At 40.5% G+C, this 25,125-nt stretch overlaps 1 protein-coding gene across 2 annotated transcripts in view; it reads right to left on the bottom strand.

Moving 5' to 3' along the window:
• F13a1 (coagulation factor XIII A chain) overlaps window positions 1-25,125 on the bottom strand; it is a 172,978-nt gene that overhangs the window by 116,967 nt on the left and 30,886 nt on the right. For both annotated transcript variants that reach the window (XM_076939184.1, XM_034511156.2), the window contains exon 4: window positions 2,690-2,941. In XM_076939184.1, the coding sequence (XP_076795299.1) occupies window positions 2,690-2,941 (252 nt within the window). The remainder of the gene's footprint in view (window positions 1-2,689; window positions 2,942-25,125) is intronic.

Genomic DNA, 25,125 nt, shown 5'->3' with positions numbered 1-25,125 from the left:
CACTAATGATTTGGTGATTAAGTAGGATAAATTGCCTATGAATGGGAAGCAGCCCGAAGTGCCCCCAGGAGCACAGCTGAATATTTTCTCTCAGATGTTGTGTGTGCTGGTGCAATTTTTCAACCCAGTGTTCACTGTCACATTAGTCACCTCCCTGTCACACCAGGAATGCCCTATTGCCAGCACCTTGCTCCACCTGACTCTGTTTCCACAGTTTATCTTCTTACATATTTGTTTCCACTTAGTTATTTGGATCCACTAAGGTCCATCCCTTTTATGAACCACTTTCTAGGGTCTCAGTGGATCCCCTGTTAGTGCATCAGCATCTACGAGCATGCAAGTGCCATGATCACCAATCCCTGAGATTCCTAGGCCACCTCTCTCAGACCCTTCACCTCATTCCCCAATCCTGTCCAGGCTGATTTGCCTTGAGAGCCGAGAGCCAGTGTTCCTCAACTATGGCTTTAGGAATCATTTGACGATCTTTGGGATTTAGAGCACAGGACACACTGTCACTAAGCAACATTCTAAATGCAAGTACCTGGAGGCTCTTTATCATGCCCACAAGAGTAGACCAAGGGAGCAGGGAGGCAGTTAAAAGTCACAAGGTCTCCACCTTGGATGGCTCCTCTGGAAAATCACTATGTCGGGCCAAACCACTAGATTATTTTTTTTCTCAAAGGGAGTGACCACATATTACATGAATGACATAATCCTTAAAGCTGTGAACAAATTGAACTTGGGTAAATTGTGTCATTCCTCAAAAACATCCTGGGTAGTGACATGAAGCCCATGACTGTCTTTTGGCAGTTACAACCCCCTGACTAACTTTATAAATGTGGATTTTTTTAAAATATGAATTTTTTAGCCTTTTTACACATTTCTTCAGTTTCTTTTATCTTTACCGGTTTTTCTGCTGGACTCTTAAATGTTGGCTATACTGTACTGTACTTCCTTTCCTCTCTCGAAAATGTGTCTTCTCTAGGCCTATATAACCCTCAAATGCACTCTGATTAACCTTTCTAGATTCACACACTTGCTGGTCGTTTCTGCTATCAATTCCAATTCAGCTCCTTGTTTGGCACCCCTGTTCCCCTTCACTGCAAATAGCATGCCATGTCCCAGCTGCAAAATACCTAATATATAATTGATGAGACTTCTATAAACAGGACTCCATCTTTGAGCAACACATGGCCCAAATGACATCTCTTGCTCTCATCAACCTTGACCATGGGTCTTGTATGTGTAGATAAAGTATTGGGCAGGTGATGGTGAGAACTGGTGGGTGGGGGTGCGGGCAGCATGAGCTTGGTTGTGTGCACTAAGATTTTTGGAAGAATTAAGCCAAAGGACAGAGATCTGGGTGTATGTTTAACAGAAGTAGAAAACACTACAGCTTTGTTATTGACTATTACAACATCAGAAAATCCAGAGCCAAAGCAATTTTCTCAAACAAAGGGTTATACAGAATAAAAATAGCACAGATTCGTGTTTGGAAGATGCTTGGAGAGTGATAAATCCAACTCCAATAGTCTGATAAGAGCATTCTCCTGCCCTCAGCTCTTAGACATCAATCTGCCCCATTGCCACAGATCTAGCAATAGATGACCCTCCCAGTCCTCACTGTGTATGAGAACAGCGGGGAGGCCCGGAATGGGAGAAACGAGGAAGGGGAGAAAGTCCTGTGTGGTTTGAGGTTTTAAATTGACTTAATAGGGAACTCAATGAACCCAACTGAGTAATCTCGATATAACTAGGTTAAGCCTCAGCAGCATATGGAAATAATTAAAAATAATATGAGATTAGGTAATAGAATGTTAAAATACAGTTAAAATATGGTCATAGTTATGTGTCTGTATTTGCAGGCCATAGATTTGTAAAATGTAGACCTACCATGAACATGAACAACTATGTAGGGGTCCCTGTAGACTTTCTGTTCTTGAATTAGGACAATATTAGTTCTACAACTTACATAGTTGAAGTTTTTTTTTTAAGTAGAGTCTTGGGTTCTATTAGGTTTGAATGTCGAGTTTAATAAGTCAATTTTTTTTTTTTTTTTTTTTTTTTTTTTCTTACAGAACAAATAATATACTGAGATGATACCACAGGTCCATAAGGAACTCACTCTGCAATTTTAGGAAATCTTTAATTAATTCCTGAAACAAGTCTGTAGCAGCATTCAGTTCACTTATACTGAGGATAAATTTTGCATCTCTCTTACTTTTAGTCTTGAGAAAACAGTGTAGGTCAGGGTGATTATTAATCCAACTTGACTGGATTTAGAATCATTAGGAGACATTTCCAGAGAAATTTAACTGAGGCCAGAAAGCCCCACCCTAGATGTGGTGTCTTTATCCCATGGGGGAGATCCAAAACTGAATAAAGGTGTAAAAGAACTCCAACTCAACTGAGCACTGGTTTGTGTCTCTCCTCATTTTCTGATTGCGCAAGCCCTGTGACTGGCTACGCCTTCTCTGCTTTGGTGGATTTTGTTCCAGGCCATAAGCCAGACGAAATCCTTTTTCCCCCAAGTTGCTTCTAATCATGTATTTGGCCTCATAACACAAACGTAACTAATAATGTCAGAAAGAGACATGTTCTTTGGAAAAACCCTTTTGCTCCTTCATAGAAGATGCTTTGGAATTGTGGGAACGTTTTAAGAAGAGAAAATAGAATACTTGCCCCTTACCTTCACACCAAGGATTGAAGAGAATGTATGTGTCTGTTTCTGGGTTTCGTGGAGTACGCAGGATGCCATAGGGAGTCCAGACTGCAACATACATGCGGAATTTCCCCACGATGCATTCCGGGGAAGACTGAATGGAAAGCCGCACAGACTTGTCGTCATTCATGATAACCTTAGCCCCCCACTTTCTGCTTTGCAGCTCCTTCACGACAGGCACTGGGATGTAGGTGCCCTTGTTCTCCTGAGGGTAGCGACCTATGAGGCAAAGGAAGGAACAGGGATGAAAAGGTTTCTCACCCCCTCTTGTTCCAAGTCTAATCTTGTGGCAGAAGGAGGAAGATGCTATTGACTTGTAGTTTTTCAGTGACTATGAATTTCACCTCTGCTGCCAAGGGATGTGATAGTAGCTGATTTTCCTAATTTCTTCATGGCTCAGATTTACCACGACTACTAAAAAATGTACAAAGATACATTTCCCACTTCTTGGGAAGATTTTTTTTGTTGGTTCATAGTTCAGTCTGGGTTTGTTTGTTTGTTTTTGTTTTTGTTTTCAATCGCTGATCATATAATAGCACAGACTGGGTAATTTACTTAAAAAGAAAAGAAGCTTCTTTTGGGCCACATCAGTGAGCTCTTGCTGCAGAATCCTGACACAAGTTCATAGTTCAGTCTGGGTTTGTTTGTTTGTTTTTGTTTTTGTTTTCAATCGCTGATCATATAATAGCACAGACTGGGTAATTTACTTACAAAAAAAAGAAGCTTCTTTTGGGCCACATCAGTGAGCTCTTGCTGCAGAATCCTGACACAAGTTGGGGTGTCACAAGGATGCTCTTTTTCTTTTGTTACGAGGTCACTAGTGTTTAATCTAAGGGTAGTCCTTGACGACCCTGTCTAATCCTGACTGCTCCCAAAGGCTCCCACCCTCAGAGTAGGTTTCAACTCTTATAGCATCTCATAACGAAGATTAAATTTTAACATGTGTTTGGGAGGAGACAAACTAGATTTAAATCGCACCACTGATTAGATGATGAATGCAAACAAGATGAAGAAATATCAAATTCAACGTAAAACACAGTTTACATGGTACCTTGTGCTATCAGGCCCTGAAATTTTACTGTTAAAAAAAAAGAATAATAGTTTTTAAATAAAAACTTCAAAGTGGGAGTACTATTACTATACACTGTTGTTTTTGGGTGGCAGAGGACAATTTCATTTATTCTAAATTCATTGCTGTTGTGTTGCTACCTCCTGCGATGGGTTACAGGCTGCTCACATGCATCCCTTTGTACAATCAGCCCAAGCCAACGTTCTCTGCCAGCCCACTGGTGCCATAGACTACGGTTCAGAGTTGAAGTTCTCCTGGGAAGTGAGCTGAGTTTGAATCTTGGCTCTGATGCTTTTCACCCTGGCACCCTTCATGCTTGCATTTTTTTTCTCTTGTCTTTATCTCCATCTATAAGTGAGGATAGTAGCGATGATAATGAGTTCACAGAGAGACAAAGTGAAATAATGCAATAAATGCTTTACACTGAGTGACATCCCACTGGGTTTTATATATTTTCTGTCTGTCTGTCTGTTTATATGTTTGGCTGATTTTGTTATTGTTGTTTTGGTTTGGTTTTTGGTAGGATCTTGCTAGGTCTTTTAGAATGCTCTTGAGTTTGATCTATAGTCCAGAATAGCCTTGAGCTTGCAAATTGTCCTGCCTTCATGTCTCTTGAGTAACTAGGATCCTGGGCTTACACAACCAGGCCGAGGTCTTTGTAAAAATCCTTTGTGCATAATTAATCATGTATAATAAGTATCTTAAAATCTTAAACTGTCATTTTAACTAAAGATTAAATAGGAGGTCATTTTGTAATATTTCTAGGCTCATCATAGTTTATGCATAAGCTATGCATATGCTATTTTCTTTTATTACTTCCATTTTTGGGTCAAATTCTTATTGCATAGTCTTTAACCTCAAAATTAAATTTCCTCTGATTTTCTAAGCTATAAATAGAAAGTTAGCCTCACATAATTCTTTAAACCCTGGGCCTATAATTTAGTTTATTGTATAATTTGCAGGGAAGATCAACTTTCTAGCTGTTTTAAGGTAGAACAAATCTCTCTTTTCTTGACTTCTAAAGAGATACAAATCTAGTAAGTTTGTAAATTGTTGGGTTGTAAGCACACAGAAATCTTCAAGAGCCATGTCTATTCACTTCAATTATATATGCTACATACAGGAAATTTCACAAACACAGCTAACATCGGCCTGTGTAGTAACTAAGGTCTAAACAGAGTCCTTAGATAGGAATATATCCAAGCACTCAAAAGGAAGTAGTTGCCTAGGTTACCGCTGTGTAATTCTATAAGGTTGCTTAATTTTACTGAAAACAATGATTTATTTAGGAGACGTTGTATGAGGGAGAAGGATTTCTGTGTCAGAAGTATCAGTTAATCACCATTCAGTAAAAGTACCACATACACTGATCATAATCCAATAAAGACTCATACATGGTTCTTTGCCAAGAATACAATCTGAGCATTGCAGATTTTGTCTAAACAGCGATGCTCGTGAGGATACACTGGCTCTGCCTCCAAGGAGTTCCTGTATCAATCTACCCTCAAGAGTGTGTTTACTCCAAGTAACCTTTGTCTGCCCTTGTTCCCCCTCCAGCCTTTACTTTCCTGTGCCACCCTCTTCCCTGTGCATGCCAGGACTGTGGGGTGAAGTTGTCCTCCTTTCTATAGCTTGCTGCTCCCCAGAGACACCATCACTGTTTCTGGACCTAGTGCAGACATTAAAGGCAAACCCTTCAGGTAGATGTGATCTGTTATTCAATTACTGAAGTGCTTCCAGAAGTTGATGCTTCCAAATTCCAGTCTATATTTGAAATGTATGGCACTTTAAAGGGCTTTGAAATCTATGATCAATGGGACAAACCTGCCAGTCAAGATGTACCCACTTCTGCGATAGTGGTATGACTATTATCGGGGCAACCAACTTCTTTCTCATTGCATTCAAGACACACTCCATGGGAAGAAATACATGCCTATAAACCTGGCTGAAAACTCATGGTGAGGAAAATTATGGGCTATAGTGGAGAACTGAGAATTTCTGTAGATCTAAATTGCCATAATGCCAAGCTTCTCTTTTAAATATTTATGCTTTTACTCAGCCTTAATCAGAGAAGTCTCTCTTTTCAGTGAACACAATGATTAATGCAGACATCCATGAATGAACAAGGTAGGGGTTGAGAATAAGTGATAGATGCCATAACCTCCTCCAAGGCTCAGGGAACACTGTGCAAGAAAAGACAGAAAGAATTTGAGAGCTCGAAAAGAAGAGAAAGTTTTGAAATGCTATTTTTGAAGAAACTAAGATGCAGCCATTACAATCCACTAAATCACAGCATCTATAAATGCCTGCACCCCATCTGTGCATCACTGGGTCCATCCATAGTCAGGACTGGATGTCACTTAACTAGGTAGAGGGGGTAATAAATATTGGACCACTGTCATTCACTGTGAAGACTGTTCACATTGCTCTGCATCTCACAGCCTTCATGGAACAGGTGGAAGATGCTAGAAGGGACTGGGGACTATGGAAGAAGTATAAGGAAGAACACAGCTGCAAAACCAGAAGAAATATGGGGGAAAGGACAACATGCCAATGTGTGGTGGTGGATAACAGATGTGTGAGCCAAAAGTATGAATCAAAGGGATGAGAAGGCAGAGCTGGCAGAGTGCAAGGCATGGGAGGCGTGGGGTGATGGCAGATTTGGTTTAGGTTTTTAAGGAAGGTTGGGCACAGAAGGGAGAAGGCTGGGCAGCCCTGTTGACCTGGTAACTCACATGGCTGCAAATCAACATTTGAAAAAGAATCAGGAACAGGCAGTGATTACATGACTTCCAAAGGGAGGTAAAAACCAGCCTCCAATTTGCAGGTCTTTTGCTTTCCACTACACAGAAAAGCTGATTATTAATGTGAGACCTGGCATGTCAATAGGACCTCAGGGTCTTGTCAGCGGCTCCATTACACCATGTTTAATTCTGAGTGTAATGATTTCAGTGACAGCAGTGGGGAAGGATTTTCCATGATTGAATTGTGAGGGAGGAAGTTGTGGCAGAGTAGTATTTCATTGCACTAAATAGCCCTTCTCACCCTCAGGAGGAAGCACGTTCTAGAGACCACCATCAGGCCAAGCTTGGAACACCCATCCATCAACATGCATGGCTGTCAATGGCCAGGCCTAGGTATGAAACACAGTTTTACACAGGTGATACCCACACATATGTTTCCTAGCAGTGTAGAGTACCCATGTAGATCTTCTTCTCCCCCAAACTGCACAACTTTATGTTCAAGCAAAATGAGAGCAAGCAAATAGAAAAGAGAAACAGAGGATCCTGCAAATAATCTTCATTTTGTATTTAACAATGATTTTTTTTTAACAGCTAGACTACTGAACAGAAGTAGGGGTTATAATTACCAATTGCATTCTTTCCCACCCACTTCAAATTGGTGCTATCTTTTCAAAACATCTAAAAATGAGAGTATGTTTAAGTGTTGGCTTCCTTCATACATTATTATTTTGTTAGCATATATATTAGTTGTCCACAAGGCAGGAAAGGATGCAGTTCACCACATTTTTATATTACATTGTGTACTTCGGCCATGCCCACCACCATATCCTATCTATTGCCCATTCTTGATCTGTCTTCCATATCCCTCTGTTTCTCTCTAGCCCTAAATAAAATAAAATCCCATATATATATATATATATATATATATATATATATATATATATATATGTGTGTGTGTGTGTGTGTGTGTGTGTGTGTGTGTGTGTGTGTGTGTAATATATATATATATATATATATTACATGCATTTTTCTGCAAATTTTCACTAAGGCCAGAAAACACCTGTCAATCACTGGGCTCTCTAATGCCAGGGAATGAGGTCAGTAACTCAGGGCACACACATTCTTGCCACCTCTCTGACATACTACCTCTAAGACTGTTCTATTATGTTCGATTTGGTGAATGTAAATGCTTAGCCATATGAGTCTTTTTTTTTTAACTATGAAAGAAGTCCAAGGAAAATCCTATTTTCTTTGATGTCTACTTAAACATCCATTTCTCCTATTAAACTAAACTGAATGTGTTTGTGCCATCTGTAGAAAACCCGTAAAATACCTCAATGCTTCTCACTAAGTATGGTCCCTTAAATGTCACTGGGACTTGGCTGGATCTCACCCTTGAAGAACATTGCAGGGATTGTGGAAACTCTGGAATGTGGTGTCTGTCTCAAGCCAACAATCCATTGCAAAGAACCTGCACATAAACCACAGACTCATAGTGCCTTCTTTTCCCCCTTTCAGACCTGGTTTCCATTCATATATGAACATATATTTGGCTGAGCTCTTCCTCCACCTCCTCATAGACCCCATTTCTAAAATGGTTGGTCTCTAAAGAACGTAGGAATACATCCTCTCTCTAGCTAGAAATGTGAGTTTCATGAAGCTGATTCATCTTCCCATCAAATTTGTTTGTTTTGCCCAAGACACATCTTTCACATTTTAAATAATAAATCTATCTCCTAACAGGCTCTAGAAGTCTTACTGTGACAGCAGGATGCCTGGGCCAGACTGGAAGTCTGAATACCATAGGCTTGTAAAGGGACGTGAACTGTGTTCTAACAGTCTCAGGACTATGCAGGAGTTCTGAGGGACCAGGATGTTGTAGGTCTTTGAGTAATAGTAAGATCCCAGGTTAGCAGCCATAAAGATAAAACACTACTCCCAGAAAAGAAATAATTAATAAGGTACAGAAGCCAGGTGGTAACAGTAGAGAGGAGGGAGTCACATTGTTCAAAGTTTGGGGGTACATTTTGGTGTTAGGACACATGCTTAGCATGGACAAGGCTCCAGTTCTCTGCCCAGCACCTTATGAAATTTGGCTCAGTTGGCAAAGTGTAGGTGATGTGAACATGAGTTCAGTCCCTAGAACTCACTTAAAAGCATACTTAAAACATGCATAGTGGTACACAATTGTCATCCCTGTACTGTGGAGGTAAAGACAGGAGGACCCCCAGGACTCACTGACCAGCCAACCTAGGTTACTTAGTGAGCTCCAGGCTAAGTGAGGGACCCTGCCTTAATATGAGGTAGATGGTGGTTCCTTAACTATATTTTTCTTGTTTTCAAGGTCTTCCAAGTGACTGAGGCTTCTTTTGATGTAAGATATAATCTTGTGAAATGTCTCCTGAACCAGCATGGTTCCAAGACCCGGCTGGGATAATGAGCCATGAGAAAGACAGAGGGATAACCCAGGAGAGGTGGTGGCTAATGATGTCATAGACATCTAAGAAAAGTCCCCAGAGGAAATGGCTTGGGGCATAGTGACAAAGGTAGATGTGTTGGTGGAGTACTTAGTTTCTAAGCTGCAGTACCAGCCTACCTGTATGTGTGTGTGTGCAGACCCAGTTGTCCTCTGGCCTCTTCTTGCATGTGCACATATGTGCCCTTGCCCTCTAACAATACCCTCTCCATTGTGTGAGCAGAAACCATTAGGCCACATATCCTTCTCCTTTCCAGCTGGTTATATCTGATATTTTGCCAAGAAAGCAAACTCACACAGTGGACAAAGTAAGGAGACCTATTCCTAGCCCATGGCAAATCAAAATATGGTACATATGGTAGGGAAGAAAGAGCTGAAGATTCTGTGGCAAAGGAGGCAGCTGACCTGGAAAGGTAAGAACTGTGGGGACCTTTGACCATGTGCAAAGGTGACTGGGCTGTATCCTTTGGAGGGGCTGAAAATGGGGCTCCTCAAAGCATTGAAATACCTTCTATGGTCTAACTGTGGCTGGATAGACAGTTGGGAGAATTGTAACGACACAGGAAGAGGAGCTTGGGAGAGAACAGGGCTCTAAGTCCTGGTTTCTAATCTGCTCTTTGCCCTGGAAAAGGCTAGACATTTTGATGAAACAAAACATTGCCTACTGAGGTAGTCTGTTTTTCTACAGACATCTCAAACAACGAGGTCAAACACAGTAAATAAACTGTGCTTGCATGGGATTTGCAACCTGGAGTTCTCAGCGCTCCCCCTCATTCCTAATTCTGGAGAATTCCCTTTGTAAATACTCCTTACAGCATTATTTACACACACACACACACACACACACACACACACACACACACACACACACACACAGAGAGAGAGAGAGAGAGAGAGAGAGAGAGAGAGAGAGAGAGAGAGAGAGAGAGAGGTCTACAAAATGAAACCTGGAAACCTGGAACCCTCCCTTGCAATGCTCGCAGCTTGCTCACTCGCCAGTCCCAGGGTTACAGGGCCTGACTGCCTTCTCTACAGCTGTGTGCCTTGTACCTGTGAGCACCTGGAACATTATCCTGGAACATTATAGGCACTTAAGTAGGATGTAAAGCCTGTATCCACACTTAGCTTTGCTTCCTTCTTCTTTCTCCAAGCATCCTTCTCTCTGTTAATATCTGTGCTTAGGATCTATGCTAAAGATGTTTTTTTTTCTTTTTTTTTAATAAACTCCCTTTCTAATCCTTACTTGCTCACCCTGAAATTACTCTCTCTGTTAAAAGATCTGGTTCAAGCAGACTCAGATTCAAATTATGATCTGCGATCTGATAACTATCTGACTAATCTCTTCCATCTATAGAATGGCAGTTATAGGGGATAACTGAGCTGTCACTGATGGGAAGGGCATTGTAGCCCAAGCACTGTACTATTTTTTCCACTATCACAGAATAACTGACGTCACAACGGCAAAGAAAACTCATGACACCCATGGTGTTTTGTTGTTGTTGTTTGGTGGGTTTTTTTGCTTGTTGTTTGTTTTGTCATGCTTTTTTAAAGTCTGAGCATAACCACATGAGAAGTAAAGAAGTGCCTGCTGATCAATCCTGATTTGGGGATGCACTCCATTCACAGTATATTTATTGTGTGCTGTATGGTCTAGGCACCCAATAAACCTCAGCAGAGTTCTAGGTGCTGAGAATATGGTAACATCAACAGATATGGCCACAGAATGCGTAGTATAGAGAGTAAACAGACAGTAAATAACTGGAGGTATGCTATGTCAAAGAGGAACCCAGAAAGAGTAAATGGGACAAAGAGTGACAGGGATCATGGCACACTTAATGAAAGCAGGACATTTGAACAGAGGCATGAAAAGGGGAAGGAAACAAGCTATATAAACATTAGGGAACATAGTGTTACTGTGAGTGCAATGGCCCAGATAAAGAAGGTACCCTGCACTGGAGAAGGCTGCTGTGCCTGGAATAGAGGAAACTGTGGGCAGCAAGGTCTGAAGGTCCTCTAGGTCAATGTTTAGATTTTATTCCGATTGAAAAAAAAGTTACAAGAAAAAAGATACCAGGATGGCTTAAGTTGTTTAAAACGATCACTTAGAACATTGTGTGAGGATGGCGGGAAGGCAATGGAGATTGCTGTGAACATCACTTGACCTCCAATTGTATTCTGACGCTGAAGAATAGTAATGAAAGTTCTGCCGAAAGAAAAGACATTAGAGAGAACACTGAATGTTTATAGCCACAGGAAAGGCCATTTAGAAACATTGGTTATATTATGAGATGAAAGCTGTTTCTCATAGCTGGGAGGGAAGCAGGCATTAGGAATATGGAAACTCACTTGGGTGGTGGAGGGCATTAAAGCTGTGGCCAGAAGCTCACCTACATTGCCAGTGTCTGTAGAGTAACCTGCAACAATCTCCTGGTATGGGTTCATGGAGTAAGGTTCTATATATCTGTTAAATGTCACAATCTTTGAGGATGCAGAGACATAGGGAAAAAGGAGGGTATTGGTGACAAAGGTCTAATTTATTGTTTTGTATTGGATTCCATGAGCATGCATCAAGATGTATACATTGACTCTCTTCTCATGCCGTCCCAGCTGGTAGGCAGGTATTTCAACCAAAAAAAAAAACCTTATTCCTATATTTCTTGCTTTCTCCCCTCTCACACTGGCCTCCAATAATCCAAGGAATAAGAGAGATAGGGCAAACTTGGGATGGATATGCCAATCCCAGTGATATCCCAGATAGTCTACAATCAGGCCATACCTAAGAAATTTTCTCATACATGAACCACAAGAAATGAATGTTTCCCCAAATGACAATCCTAGGAGGCTAAAGCTCCACTTATTGGTGTGGAAGAGGACACATTGCATCTATAGTATGAGCAGAATGAAGCTTGTAAGTCTTAAGAGGAAAGCTCATTTAGTTTAAGTCACAGTGGCTGAGTTAAAAAGTCAAGGACCGCTAACTAGCAAGAATAACACCAAAGACTTAGCAAATAAACTTGTCTGAATGAAGCAAGCCAGACTTATGGCATTTTAGCCAAAACAGTCGATTCTTGTTAATATTTTATGGCAACAGCATCAGGAACAGGAACAAATCACTGCCAATGCTGACAACAATTATTCATCTTTGGCATGCAATATGTATGTGCAATATACACAAGCAAGTGTTAAGTGAGTTTCCACTGCCACAGACTCAACCAATTATGGGTGGAACAAAAATAAACATTAAAAGGCCAAGAGATCCTTCTCCTAGGTCTAGCCCAGATCCACTTTGCCTGTTCCCAACTCACTGGACTCTCACATGCCACATTCACCTGTCCACCCAGTTAGATCATCTTTCTCCAGGCTCTATCCCAGGGAGTTTGCCTGATCATTGTTGAGGTCTGCCCTCTCCACACTTTGGGGGCCACTAATGTTGATGTCCACACTGCCCCACGTTGGACGCCAAACTGTAATGCTTACTGGAGCCTCACTTTGGGCGCCAAAGTGTAACACCTGAGCTGCCCTAGGTTGGGCGGCCAAACTGTAATGGCCCGCTCTGTTCCGCAGGTCCGGGTTTAGCGAGAGAGAGTGTGGGGCAAGCAACACGAAGAATGGAGACAAGACAGAGGGTCTGATCAAGTCTCAAGTCTCGTTTATTCTCTCTCTCTCTCTCTCTCTCTCTCTCTCTCTCTCTCTCTCTCTCCTTTATTGTCTCTCTCATTGTCTCCTGTATTCTCTCTATTAAAGGGAAATCTGGGGTATTTATAGGCTTTTGTCATGTGCCTTGTAAGCGGGTGAATACCATGTGCCTTGCAGGTGTGGATATGACGTAAGCCTTACAGGCATCTATGCATGGATAGCACGTGAACCGCATGCCTTGCAGGCATGGCTACCACCGTGCGCCTTGCAGCTGGGAGCAGTAAACAGCAAAACAAAACATGTGGGATATCAGAGTGTGCTTCAGCTGTTGTAGGCTGTTGAAAAACAGGTCTCACATCAGGGTATATGGCTTGAGATGGCTGCAAAGCTGATAGCCGCTTTCTGCTAAAAGTCGGCTCCCAACAGATCATTCCCTTTTTGAACCCCCCCCCCCCCCCCGCAACCACCTAGATCTAGTGTAGGTCACACATCCAGTATCTACCCTAGTCTGGCCATCTCTGACTGCACTGCAACCTACTTCTAGGCTTCTACCTACTCCTAGCCCAAAGACCCCTCCCACATCATGTCCAACCTCCGTATTAAAGAAGATCCTGCACATTCTTCTGGCTCTCACCAGGTGAGACTGCCTGATCTTCCCTTCCACACATCCTCCTTGGATCCCAAATATACCCCCTTATTCCATGCGTGAACCAGAATACACATCTTTCCCACCAGACCAGTCCTTTGTGTCCCCGACTTTATTCCACCTAAACCATTTTCAACCTATTTTTGCTACTGTTATGAATCATAATGTAAATATCAGATATACAGGTTATCTAACATGAGGCTCCTGTGAAGGGTTTGTTAGCATATTCTCAATTCTGGTGCAAAGCTTCTCTGTCCACATCAGCCCAGAACTATCAAGAGAAATTTACATGGCTGGATCTCATTGCAAAAATACAAACAATATGAAAGGTCAAGCCACTATCTCCTCTTTAAAACCTATCATCTTCTAGTAATGCTTGCCACGGCATAGTAAGAATACAGTGGTGACAAGAATACCTTGACAATAACCAGCAACTCTCCAAGTGTAGTTAAAACACACTCAATAAAAGGGAAATCATGCCTGGAGTTGGAAACCTAGCCAACTACACAAAGCTAGTGAAATCATGGATCATGGAGGAGAACCCACATCCACCACTGTACTAAGCCAGCATAATCTCTGACATTTTAAATAGTTGTCCTTATACCCAGAGTTAAGTGTAGTCCTTGTCCCTCATCAAGGTAGTGTCTCCTTTCAGCAAAGACCATTATGGAATTCCACAATCAATCAAAATGCAGTGTTGTGGGGCCCAAATCCAAGTGAAACATTTACAACACCATTCCTGCTCAGGGATCATTATGGAAGAGGGCATATTTAAAATATTGTAAGAGGCAAAGGAACATGGAGTTTGCTGTGAAATTGTGTCTTCTTAGGAATGTCAGAAGCTACACGCATAACGTCTTAAAAACATGATAACCTAATCATGAGCTAAACAAGGATGACATCAAGAGACGTGCTAATGTGGACAGGGGAACGCTCACAGGTCTCAGTCTTACTCAAAGAACTATAGGCAACTAAGGAATGCTGGGAGCTAGAGAAATAGTCTTAGTTAGGGTTTTATAGCTGTGAAGAGACACCACAACCATGGTAACTCTTACAAAGGAAATCATTTAATAGAAGCTGGCTTACAACATCAGAGGTTTAATCCATTATCATCATCGTGGTAAGCATGGCAGTGTGCAAGCAAATGTGGTCCTGGAGAAGGAGCTGAGAGTTCTACATCCAGATCAGCAGACAGCATGACGTAAACTGGCTTGAGTTTATAAGACCCCAAAGCTCACCTTCCAGTCATAGCCTCTTATAACAAAGCCACACCGACCCCAAGGCAATACCTCCTAATAGTACCATTCTCTATGGTCCTATAGAGTCCATTTTATTCCATATCATCATTCCAGGAAAGAGCACACCAATTGGCTTCTCAATACATAATAGTCAAAAATATTTGGGACTGAAGAGAAGAATGAGGATATATATATATATGTATTGTATTTATGTATTTATTGTATTTAGAATCAATACATAAATCATATTGTATTTATGTATTTAGAAATGCACACATACATACATATATGTATAAACTGATGAAAAAAGAGGGCATAATTTTGAAAGTAGCAAGGAGGGGTATATAGGAAGTTTTTTGAGAGGGAAAAGGAAGGAGAAAATGATGTTATATTATAGTCTCAAGAAATAAAAGAAAAATGTAGTAAGTCCTAAGAACCAAGATGTAGTCCATCACTGAGTAGCTCATCAACCTTATGTTTCTTTTTTGAAAGGTTTTACTTAATTTTTAATTTTAATTAAATTTATTTGGGTGTGTGTATATGTGTGGTGTGTGTATACATGTGTGTATGCCACATGAGTGAAGCTTCCTGCAGAAGCCAGGAGAGGGTGCCAGACTCTCTGAAGTTGGAATTTCAGGTGGCTGTGAGCCTCCTAATGGAGGTGCTGGAAACCAAACTTTGGTCCTGTGGAAGAGCAACAAGTACTCTTAATTTTTAAGCCATTTCTTTAGCCCCAAACATGCTGCTTCTTTTGTAGTGGACCTTGGGCCTCATGGACAATGGAGCTGCTAGATAAAAGAGTAGCTAGTAGATGAGACAACATTTAATTTAACCTCACACCTTCTTGGGAGGTTTCTTGGGTAAGCAAGCTGGGAAAAGGTATCATAGTCCTCACACATTGTTCATTTTAGGGAGCATTTCTCTGCCTGTCACCTGATGACAGATACGATGTCAATAAGCCCCTCGTATCACTTCACAATGCTCTCAGACTCCCTATCTCAGTTTGTACAATTGCCACCAGCTGGGGGAAGAATCATCCATGGGATGCAACTCCATTGACTGCTCCCTAGGCATGAAGAAGGACGCAATGGCTCTGGAGATCTCTGACATTTGAGGATGCTGACATCATAATGTAAGCCCTTTCTTTAGAGATCCCTCAGATTGTTTTTGATTGCATATTTATAGATACTTAATTGCTTACTATGGATGTTTAGAGATACTGCAAGAGTTGTTTATTGCTTATTTTTAAGTACATCATACAAAGAACAATCCTTAACACTGGTCTTTGTAAAGAACATAGCTACAGGAGAGATCATTACCATGCATATAATCAGTGGAATTCTACACTGGACCAGTAGAGCTTTGTGGAGAGATGCCTTGAGAAGACGAGGATTGTTCTGGACATTATCCTAAAACCTTTATTTCCTTTGGTTTCTTTTTACCTACTGACTTGCCCAAGGTCTGCTTGAATAAAAGTCACCGATGAGTTACTTTTTTATGTGCAAAAAGAAGAGGATGATTTGATCATCCATGATGTGTCTGCTCATCCACTCATTTGACAAAAATGTCACAGTAAGGGAATTTTGTCTAAACTCCCACCACCATATTTTGTTCATAGGCAATAATGCCTTAATATCTTCATGTAATAATGTTCCATAGCAGAATCCTGATCATCACATTGAATGCAGAAAAAGCATGAGGTTCTGTCCTTTATTCCCATCATATGGAATCTGCTTTACTGAGACATTTTCAGATGCAAGGCCCAGGGTCCTGGCTGGAGTACAGCAATGGATTTCCAAGTTCCTTTTCAAGGGGAAGAGACTAGCTATCAGGCAATCAGTACAGTTTTCTCACACATTCAAATATCATTGTTCTGGTTGGTTTATTAGTCAATTTGATACAAACCTAGATATATCTAAGAAGAGGGAACCTGAATCGAGAAAATGTCTCTACCAGTTTGTTTGTAGGCAAGTCTGTAGGGCACGTTCTTGATTGTGATTGACGTGAAGGGGCCCAGCCAACTGTGAGCAGTGCCATGCTTGAGCAGGTATATAAAGAAGCAAACAGAACAAGACAGGGGGATTGAGCATTCCCCCATGCCTTTTCCATGGTTCCTACCTTCAGGTTCCTGCTTGAGTTTGTTCCCTGACTTCCCCCAATAATAGACTGTGACAACAAACAATCCCTCTCTTCCCCAAGTTGTTTTTGGTCATGGTGCTTTATCAGCAATAGAAACCATAATTAGCATGATTATTATACCTCACATGAAAATAGTACATTTTTGAGGTTTTTAGTCCTATACTTTTGATAATTTGGGATGATAGCAGCAACAATGATAACATGAACATAAAGAGCACCTGGACCACTGTGCAGACCTAAAAATGCTCTCAGGTGGTACTATTGTTGAATGTTATCCATAGCCTTTCTGGCTATGAATCAGGAAAAGCGTTAAGGATGAAAAGCAGAGGTTAAGAAACAGGACTTGCCATAAGCATGGCACCATAGGAAAAACCACAAGGTAGCCTGTGATATATTGGGAAATTCTGGATGGAGGTAAAATACTAGCCAGCACATGAGGAACTAATATCCTGCTATCTCCATACTGCTTTCTACTGTAAAGAAGTAGAACTCCGAGAGTAGGGTAGGGCAAACACAAAACAAGCCTGAAATACGGTGTGCATGAAATAAGGAAGTAAGGATGTTAAAGCCAGTTAGAACTCTTTCTAACTGGCAGCATCTAGGATTGAATATCAATTTAAGGAATGATAATAACAGATGTAAGTAACTCAGTAAAATGGAAATATCAAGAATTCATACCGATGCCCGTTCATTGTTCTATTATTAGACATTTTCTTGACAAAGTAATTGAAATAATTTGCTTTCTGGTGTAGTACTTTTTAATTACATAGGGAACAAAGAGTCACTTTTAAATGGATGAGCTCACCAGCTACCACTGTGCTGGACCCTGTGATCTGCGCCCAGAGCTCCCTTCAGGAATGACCAAGGCTTATCCCCTCTGAGAGTGATGAAAGAAAATGGTCATAGGTGGGCCAATTGAAGTTGACGAGAATTGTCTCATCTTGACAGTTTTATTCTAGGCAAAACTAACCTCCAGTAACTCATCAGCATATGCACAGAGCCCAGTCCTGTTTTGCTCATCTTAGGGAATCACAAAAGAAACATGTCATCTCTAAAGGTCCACATGGAATCAGCAACTGCCTGGCAACCCAACTTCCCACTGATCCAATACTCTCTTTTCCATAGAGCTGATCATAATAGCACTCTTTAGTGAACGTCTAATGGATTTAATAGATGCTAATTTCTAAGTCTCTTTCCTGGGTTGAGGTACCCAAACTCTACTAGCACCTTAATGAAATGATGAAAATTCACATCACAGTAGGAGGACTTGCAAAAAAAAAGTTGTGTGTAACTAGGTAGGATGCTTTTATAATTAGAAACTACACACACACACACACACACACACACACACACACACCATGTTAAAATTTAGTTCTCACTGTGAGGCATTAAAATATGGGAGCAGTGGGACCTACAAGTACTGATTAGACTCATGAGGGCTCTACCACCATGAATGATTTGATCCACTCACATATTATCCCAAGAGTAGGTTTGTTATAAAAGCCAGATTGGCTCTTGTCATTCATGCATATCTTTTATCCTAAGATGTCATGTGCTGCCTCAGGGATCTGTGAAAGCCTCAATAAAAGGTGGACCTTATCAGATATAGCTGTCTTATCTTGAATTTCTCAACCTCCAGAATGATAGGCCAAGTACACACATTTTTCTTGGTACAAGTTTTCTCTTAAAGCAATAGAAAAATGATCTGAGATGATGAACTGAGAATACAGTGTTATTTCTGTGATCATCCTGAGAAAAGTGTATGACCTGACCCAATTTTAATCATGAGGCAATATCATTCAAAACCTCAAAGTGAGAGGCAAGAGGCATACTAAAGATTTCCACTTTGTAATCCTTACAGGTATCAAGTCATGAATGTCTTGGGAAGACTATACAGCATATATTGGCAAATTTTCTGTTGCTGTGGTAAAACACCATGACCAAAGGCAACTTAAGGAAGAGAGAATTTATCTGGCTCATGTTTCTAGAGAGATGAGAGTCCACCATGGCAGGATGGAGGCATGGCAGCCAGCAGAAAGCATGATAGTAATAACAAGAAGTTGAAAGATCACACCTTTAACAACATAACAGCAAACATGAAACAGAGAGAATAAACTGGAAATAGTGTTTCAAAGAATAGTGTCACAAAGCTCATTCCAGTGACATACTTCCTCCACCAAGTCTTCACCCCTCCCCCCAATAGCCTTCCCAAACAGCTCCACCTCATGGAGACTGAATGTCCAATGTCTGTACCTATGAGGGACATTTCTCATTCAAACCACAGTACATCTATTCTGAATTGGTTTCAAATTGAAGACAATTAAAGAAATTAGATACAAAACATGACATAAATGTCTTATGTAGTCCTAGATTTGATCAGGTCTCCATGCTGTAAAGGACATTATTAAACAATGGCAAAACTCAAATGGGTTTTGAAACTAATGCCATTACATGATATCTACAGTAATATCATGATCTCCATGCTTATATAGGAGAATGTCTTTGTCTGAAACACACAAAAACAAAAACCAAGCAAACAAACAAAATGCTTAAATCCACAGATGGTAGGATGTGAGGTTAATGACTCTGATGGTTCTGGAATAAAAACAGAACTTCACATTATTCTTACAAATTTTCTGCAAAATGAAGTTTGCTTCAAAATTAACAAAATGTTGTGCAACAAAACAGTTCCATATGTGCATGCATATTTATTGTTCAGTTATTCTACACATTCATGTCCTTCATTGTTTTCAACTGTCATGGATTCAACTCTAAAGTTCTTAGGATAAATAACATTTCTTGACCTCTATCTAGTACATGAGTTCTAGTCTTTCAAAAGAACAGTTTGGTGGGATACCTTTCTTATCATCTGACCCCAGGGATCACCCTGTCTTTACCATGAGGCATGGGAAGACTCTTTCCTTAAGAGATGTCATCTCTGAGAGAATACTATTTGACTAGTAGGAGTGGATAAGATAGCACCCAGTTAGGTGTTAAGCTTGAGAACACAGACCATACCCAAGGGCTGAAGAATCAATGTATGAGTGGTAACTTATCAATTCTCCCAAACAGAGATGACTGATCACCCACAATGCAGGGTCACCCTTAAATCTACCAGAAATAATGTGTGAGGGGAATTCCTTTTTAATTTCTAAGATTTATTACCTTGTGCCTACACCCTAAACAATCTAGCTGTGTTTTTTGTCTTTTCAAAATTTCATCTTGAAGTCTACAAACACAAGTGCTATCTTTGTGAATCATCTTTTATTTTTAAAATTTGGCTAACACTCAACTCAAGTGTCTTTGACATGTTTAAAGCAATTTGTTTCACAAATATAAGAGTTGGGGAAGATTGAGATGGTTGAAATGAGATCCTGGAGGCAATGTGTCATTTCCTCTCCCTTGGGAGTATGATGCACAAATAAGAAAGCTGTTGAATGGAAAATGCCATCCTTGCTGTCCCCACCACCTCGTTTCTGTCACTTTAGTCACAGAAACATTTTTCATCTCTTTCGTGAAATTAATTCTTCAGAATATTAGAGGTTCTTGTCTATCTGGCCACTAACTTTCTGTTCAACCTAGAAGGAATTGTCAACTTAATTTTAAAGTGTGGAGTACCAAGTGTGGATTTTGCTGTGGGAAGCCAGTTATGAGACTGGGAGAGAAAAGTATGCTTCTTTTCTATTTTTCCCAGACAAGGAAAGGGGACTTAAAATAGCATCAGTTCTTAAGATGGTGCAAACAGAAAATTCAGTGCCTCTATTGCAGGGGCTGAGAGCTTTGTGAAGATGAATGCACCCTCTCCCCCCAAATAAAGTCCTGCTGATGTCTTTCTCTGCAGGCCACTCACTCCCACAGTGAAAAGTGTCATATACTTTACTATTCTATTAGACTGCAGGAAGGGCCTGACATCTCATTCCTTGATGCCTATCTTCATCAGCTTGGCTGCTCTAGCAAAATACTGTAGCCTGGGTGACTTAAATTCCTTCGGAATGTTTCTCATACTTCAGGAAGCTGAGATCTTAAAGATCAAGGTGCTGGGACATTTAGTTCCCAGTAAGGGTCAACTTCTCGATCCATGGCATTTTCTCTTTATATCCTCATGTGATTGGCAAAGAAATAAAGTGTGTATGTCTGGTCTTGTCCTTTCCTGGGCAGGGGACTAATCTCATTCATAAGTGCTCCACCCTCATGATATAATCATCTTCAAAATTCCCACCTCCACATACCATCACACTGGGGGATAGAATATCAATATAAGAGTTGGAGAGGACACATACATTTAGTCCATAATCTATCTCTTCTTGCTTCTCCAAACCATCTCTTGCTCTCACATTAAAGATCTCCAGTTTGTTGCCTTGCCTGTACTATACTTAGTCTGAGCTCATCACATCTATTTCCTCCCTTTGGTGAAGAACCATGGGAAATCAGATAGTGATTATTGGCTTATCCCAGTATTCATGGCTGGACCATGGGCCAGACTTCTGAAAAGATCCCTTAAGAAGGCATCGTCTATGGAATGTGAACAACCCTGTGCTCTCCTCGAATCCTATGGAGTGAATAAAACCATGATATGCTAGGTTTTAGAAGCTTAAAGCATTCTTAACTACAAAGTATAAACATGAAGTGAGAGTCACTTAAATTATTCTCATAGATATTAAAAGGTTAGGAATAAATCAAACTCTTGTCACTACTATCAGATGATATCAACTTTCTTGGAATAAGTTGTAATGTGGCTATTTAGGGGGGACAACATGTGGAGAGATTCACTGTTGCTAGGGAAGGCTAGGTCAGAAGAAGTCTGTGGCTTGAACTTCTCAGAAAGCTCCATGCAATATCTGTGGTGTCATCATAACATTTTTCAGCATCACAGCATTAGGAAGGTTGAGGACCACTGGTTTAGAGGCTTAGACAATAGTGCCTAGATTCCTGGATATCCATTGCACATGCTTCCTGTAGCTGGACTATACACAGAGTGCTAGAGCCTCAGAGGCATGTGACTGGGACCATTTATCCTCTTGTTGCTCCAAGTTTCTGGTAGTTCCTATCAGTGAAGCCTATTTCCTCTGTATGTTGTCATTTTACATTTTCTACTAGCTCAACCAACCAAACTCCACCCAGAATCTTGAATGTCTACAGCAACCTGCATACCCTGCATATCTCAGACAGGAGCAGAGGCAGGCTTGGCTCTTTACTAAAAGAAGGCAAAAGTGGCTGGAGGGACTCTTATCTCTACCTTGAAAAGGTGGGCAAGGATCCATATTTTGTCTGTAGTACTTGCTGGATTTGTTTCTTAGCTCCATTTCTGTTTGCTCAGGAAACCACTGCTTAGAGACAGGTTTTCTTCTCCCTCCATGTTTCCATCTTAAATGAGCATCTCAGCTTTATCTGACCTCTGATGAGTGCAACTACCATGCAATTGTAGGGCCAACCAAGGATACATCTTATCCAATAAAATGTTATGCTTTCCTTATGCGTTCTCTTATAGAAATAGGAGTTTTCTTGACATTTGGGAATGTGTCCACATTGTTCATTATCATAAGATTCCCTCCCCTCACCCTGCCTCATTCCACTAGATGTCTACTAACTTCTATGATTTCATACTCAGATATCCTAGGGTTGTTAACAACAATTCTTTAAATTCTTCTATATGTCAGCATTCCCATCACCCATGCAAAACTCTCTCTCTCTTTTCATGTTCTAGATTATGGCCCACTCAGTTCTGTCAGACCCTGGGTAACCTTACATGTGTGTGTGTGGGGGGGGTATCTAAACTCCTCATTGGGTGCAGACGATTTCTAGATATGCAAAGTAAGTATGGTGGGAAAAGTGACTATAATTTTGTGTAGCCCCAACAAGTATTATGTTGTTATTTCATGAAATGTACTTTGTGATGGACATCACTTTTAACTATGAGCAGTGATATGTGTTAAAGTATTTATAGAAACATGCTTATCAGAGTGGCTAATTTTAGTAATTCATCACACAGTTGACTCTGGACACACAGTTGTCTCTTCTTCCAACTCTTCCCTTCTGCCTTAACTACAGATCCGACCCTCAGCATCTTCTTTCTAGCCACCACTGATTCATGGTGCCTAACCCTTTCTGCTCTTTGTTCTAGCTCTCTAAACTTCACACTTTGTCTCTCCACATTTCCTCATCGAGAGCTCGTGTGTTTTTAGGATGTTGCTTTCTCTAGAGCAGCAGCCAGTCATCTGAAAGAGCCAGTTTGCGTAAATGTATGAGCAAGAGCTGTCAGAAAAGGACAAGCTACTGTCACAGGATGTTCTCTTTGAATTAGGGAAACTGCTGTCAATATATCTCCATCCAGAAGCATAGCCACAATGGATGAATTCAGCCTGCTGTTCTGGGAGCACTTCCTATTTCATCATTCATATAGCTGAATCTCTACCTGAGCACAGACTAGGCAGATGATAACAGCTGCTCAAGTTAAGACTCATGAACATAATTCCTGGTTTCTATTTAAATGAATGCTTGAAATTAAATACTTGATTTTATTATAACTCATCTTATTATCATTTTACATATCTCCCCCAGAAACCTCTATTTTGAAAAATATGTTTTCTTTCACAATGTCAAGCATGGAATTATGGTATTTCTAGATGGGCTGTCTATCTCTCCTGTCTAGAGCCTTCCCACAGGCACTTTGGTGAGTCTGTAGAAGAAATGGGTCCCAGTAAAATCTTCTTAGCTCCTGTCTCCAAAGAGGCCTGAAAATTTTCTTGAGCTGATTTGAAATGCTCTTGGAAACTAATGGTGACTTAATTGGATTTGATCATGTTAATAAGATTCTGATCATTTAATAAAAGAGTTTTTCTAGGTTTGCATTGGACTCTAACACAATGAAATGAATGTTTGGGGAGGATAATAATGTGCTGTGTGGAGAATCCAGATGTCCCAGCGCATCATCATGAATCAGAAAATAAGTTACCAACCAAGTAATGATAGCAGACTGGCTCCATTATAGAGACTCAGTCCTCACAGCCTCTCCAGAATTGACCTCCATGTCTGTGTCTGAAGAATGAGTGGTGCCAAAGCTCTGAATATAGAAATGCGATTTAGTCATGAAGTAATTCTTTTCCATTAGAAGCTGGTGAGCATCAGAAAACTAGCCCTTTGACTTTTATGAACAAAGTCCTAACCTAGAGGCCAGTAATGGTTCTTACCCTCAAAAAATGCTCCCAATTTCTCAACTGTCTTCTCTAGACCTACCTGCCTTGTCTGAGACTTTACTCTTCAACTCTTGCCTGAAGTCTCCTTCCAGACTGCTAGCCTGTTAATTAACTGTTGAGTAACTGTTTCCAGAATTCCTATTACTCTAGTTGAAACTGATTCTAAAGCAGTGGTTCTCAACCTTTCTAATGCTGTGACCCTTTAATACCATTCCTCATGTTGTGGTGACCCCCAACCATAAAATTATTTGTTTTGCTACTTCATAACTAAATTTATGGCTGTTATGAATCATATTGTAAATATCTGTTTTCAGATAGTAAACCCTGTAAAAGAGTCATTCCACCCAAGGGTTAGCATGACCCACAAGTTGAGAACCATTGGTCTAAAAACGGGTTTAGAACATTGGTGTGCACCCAAGAACATGCATAACAATCATTTGTACCTTAACATCCTTTCCAGCAGTGTTAAAATAATTCACATGCACAATGGAATATTATTTAGTGATGAAGGAATGAAATCCTGGCATTTCCAAAAACACCAATGGGCTTAGATTCACAATTTTAAAGAAATGATCCAAATACAGAAATACAGATAAGACATGCGGTCACTCAGATAGAATAGAAAAAGCTAAGCTCACAAAAGTAGAGTATAATTCTGGTTACTGGGGCCTAGGGAGGGGTGGAAAAAGGAGGAATATGGAGACTGACTAATGAGGACAAAGATACAGATAAATAGGTGGAATACTTTGGATGATATAGCCAATGCCAATGTATTGTGAAAATGAAATTGGTCAAAGAGGGGATTTGGATGTTGTCATCACAAAGAAATATGTTTGAAAAGATAGGTGTGTGAAGCTGATATTCTACAATGTATACATGTACCCGAACATTGCCCCATCCCCTGGGAAACTGCGCAATTCTTACCTGTCAGTTAAAGGTGAACTAATTTCCACCAAGCTAAATAAAGATAGTGTAGCTTGCTAAACTTCTGTTATACATACATACATACATACATACTATGAGATGTCAAAATGCAGAACACAGTAGGACGTCGTGCTACACAAATTCACTGAACTATGTTACCTGTGATCTTATAAAGGCTAGTAAACAGTAATAGAAGGGAAGTAAATTGTGAAAATGAAAGAACCACCACAATCTCTCCTGTAGTTTAGTTAAGAAACTTACAAACAACCAATCAACAGCTGGGGATAGAGCTCACAGAAGAGTGCTTACCTGGTATACACTAAGCCCCGAGTTTAACC

The sequence above is a fragment of the Arvicanthis niloticus genome, chromosome 8 (genome assembly GCF_011762505.2).
Source record: "Arvicanthis niloticus isolate mArvNil1 chromosome 8, mArvNil1.pat.X, whole genome shotgun sequence".
Lineage (NCBI taxonomy): Eukaryota > Metazoa > Chordata > Mammalia > Rodentia > Muridae > Arvicanthis > Arvicanthis niloticus.
This window is presented reverse-complemented; position numbering and strand designations above follow the sequence as displayed.